Here is a 2,321-nt window from a genome sequence, read left to right as displayed (position 1 = left end):
CAGTATGGTTTGTAATAGTTTATTTACCCAGCCTTCCGCTGTGCTATATTATTGTGTGTGTTGACAATGATGATATCAACTACGTCACGATACTCCCCACCGGGCCCACCGGTAATATGTGGAAATATTGGGGTGTGACAGGTTGGTATCAGAGCCAACATTGAGCGAATTAAACACTAACCTTTTGTGTTTAATCTCAATGACACAATAAGCACATTCCTTAGACTCTCGAGTCTAGGCAAATGACCTAGGATGCATCTTTATCTTTCTTTTATTACTTTTATGTTTTGTTTTATTTTGTTCTCTTGTTCAACAGGAAGTTAACCATCATGCCTCCAAGACTAAGAGGACGTGGCAAGGGTCCCATGCGTGGAGGACCGTCATCTGCAGGACCATCTCACAGACGCACTCCATCGGCGTCTTTTTCCACTTCCGACTCCCGCGATATGTGGGGTCAACCTTTCGAGCCGGCAAGACACTCGGTCTCGCTTAGCTCTTCACCATCTTTTCATCCGTCTTTCGGACCATTTGCTCCAAATGAGCCCGAACACTCTCACCATTCGGGCCAATCTCACCACTCACATAACTCTTTGCAATCTCATTCATTTCATCATTCCGAATCCCCCTACTCTCCAAGACAATTCAACCCAGCTGACTATGTGAATGACTTCCTTGGCTACAACCCGCTGGGCCCTGAGGACCATTTCTCTCAAGAAATGGAAATGGATGACGACCCCGACCCGGAAATGCAAACAGGAACCCCGGGCCACCCTATCAGCATATCTAGTGGGTCACCATTTCAGGGATCTCCTTATCGTGGACCCGACTCCTTCCAAGAGAGGATGGCTACCTATGACTGGTTCTTTACCCCATCTTATCATAGCTCTCCGGCTCAACCACCTTTAGATGATCCTCAACTTCAAGCTGTCTCACCACCACCACTTCCGGTAGAGGAGCCACCGCAGCAGCCACCACAACCACCTCCCGAGCCTCCTAGGCGAAGGAGGAACGCTCGCATGTCCGTTAGAGGAGGACCCCGTTTTAGTTCTCCTCGAGGGTCGAGTTCCTATCCCCCTATTCCCGAGGACCCTCAAATGGGTGGGCCCTCGAATGCAGCACCGGAGGCTGATCCTCCGCAAGCTTCTTATGCACCACCTATGCCGCCTGTGGGATTTGATAACCCAATTCCGGTATACCCAGGTTCTTCCGGGTATAATCCTTATGGAGACCCGTCGGGATATCCATTGGGCTACGGAACCCATGACCCATATCTTACGGCTGCGCAGTATCACCACCTTTATCCTTCTTCTTACCCCCCTGTGCCTCCAACTGACTACCCTATTCAGGGTTATCAGTATCCTCCGTATCAGCCACCTCCTTCCCAGCAACTACAGCAGCAGCAACAAAACCAGGAAATCTTAGAGAGGTTGGACAGGGTTGAGCAGAAGACCAAGAAGAACAAGGAGAGGCACAATAGCTTCATGAAGGGTCTTGCCAACCTTATCAAGGGGAAGAAGAAATAGAGGGTTGTTTTTGTTTCTTGTTTATTGTAATAATGTCCCTGCGTGGACATTTGTTTGATTTCTGTATCAAGTCCCTGCGTGGACTTATTTTCATTCCTGTTTACCCCTGCGTGGGTAGTTTGTCTTTCTTAAGTCCCGTTTAGGGCAATTGTATTCGTTTCTTTTCGTAATGAAGTTTAGCTTTGGTTTTAATTGTGTATTTTATTACACCATGTTATTTTCCTTTCAATTTATAATTAATCTGCCAAAGAAATTCTTAGAGGTATAACCTAGCCAAAGTATTAATTGGCTATGATGGTACAACCTTTTTAAGAAAATAAATCTCTGTTAACATCTGAAAACATGTTAACACTCCTAGCTGTGCGGTACGAGAAACCACACAAACTTCCAAAAAGGTACTTGGACCCTTCCAAGTCATATAAAGCCAAAATGATCAATATGAATCCTGGCTAGAAAATATCAGTATGATGAATACACCAAGACATCCATTTGAGATGCATGCTTTAAGCAAAGGTGTAAAATGACAATGAATGTATGATTCATAAACTTCTTGTCAAAAAGGCAATGAACTTGATTCAGACCTTAAAAGATCACTGATATTTGAGATCATTAATCTGAATCTCAACTCGTTTCTGTGACAAGCTTTAAGCCAATTTAAATGTCCTTTGAAACGAGTTTAAAGATAAATAAAATGCCTTCTATAACATGGACAGTTGTGAAAATTTCTATCTTTTCCCTGTCCAGTAATATGTAGAAACGCATTATGTAAACATTCAGTTATATTATAAAATGGTCTAA

At 43.9% G+C, this 2,321-nt stretch overlaps 1 protein-coding gene across 1 annotated transcript; it reads left to right on the top strand.

The window, feature by feature from the left end:
• Positions 1 to 329: 329 nt before the first annotated feature.
• On the top strand, positions 330 to 1,523 carry LOC110866414 (proline-rich proteoglycan 2-like). Its single transcript, XM_022115563.1, has one exon. It carries the CDS (start codon positions 330 to 332, stop codon positions 1,521 to 1,523), a length of 1,194 nt encoding a protein of 397 aa, XP_021971255.1.
• Positions 1,524 to 2,321: the final 798 nt, after the last annotated feature.

Source organism: Helianthus annuus, chromosome 7, assembly GCF_002127325.2.
Source record: "Helianthus annuus cultivar XRQ/B chromosome 7, HanXRQr2.0-SUNRISE, whole genome shotgun sequence".
In the NCBI taxonomy this organism is placed as follows: Eukaryota; Viridiplantae; Streptophyta; class Magnoliopsida; order Asterales; family Asteraceae; genus Helianthus; species Helianthus annuus.
This window is presented reverse-complemented; position numbering and strand designations above follow the sequence as displayed.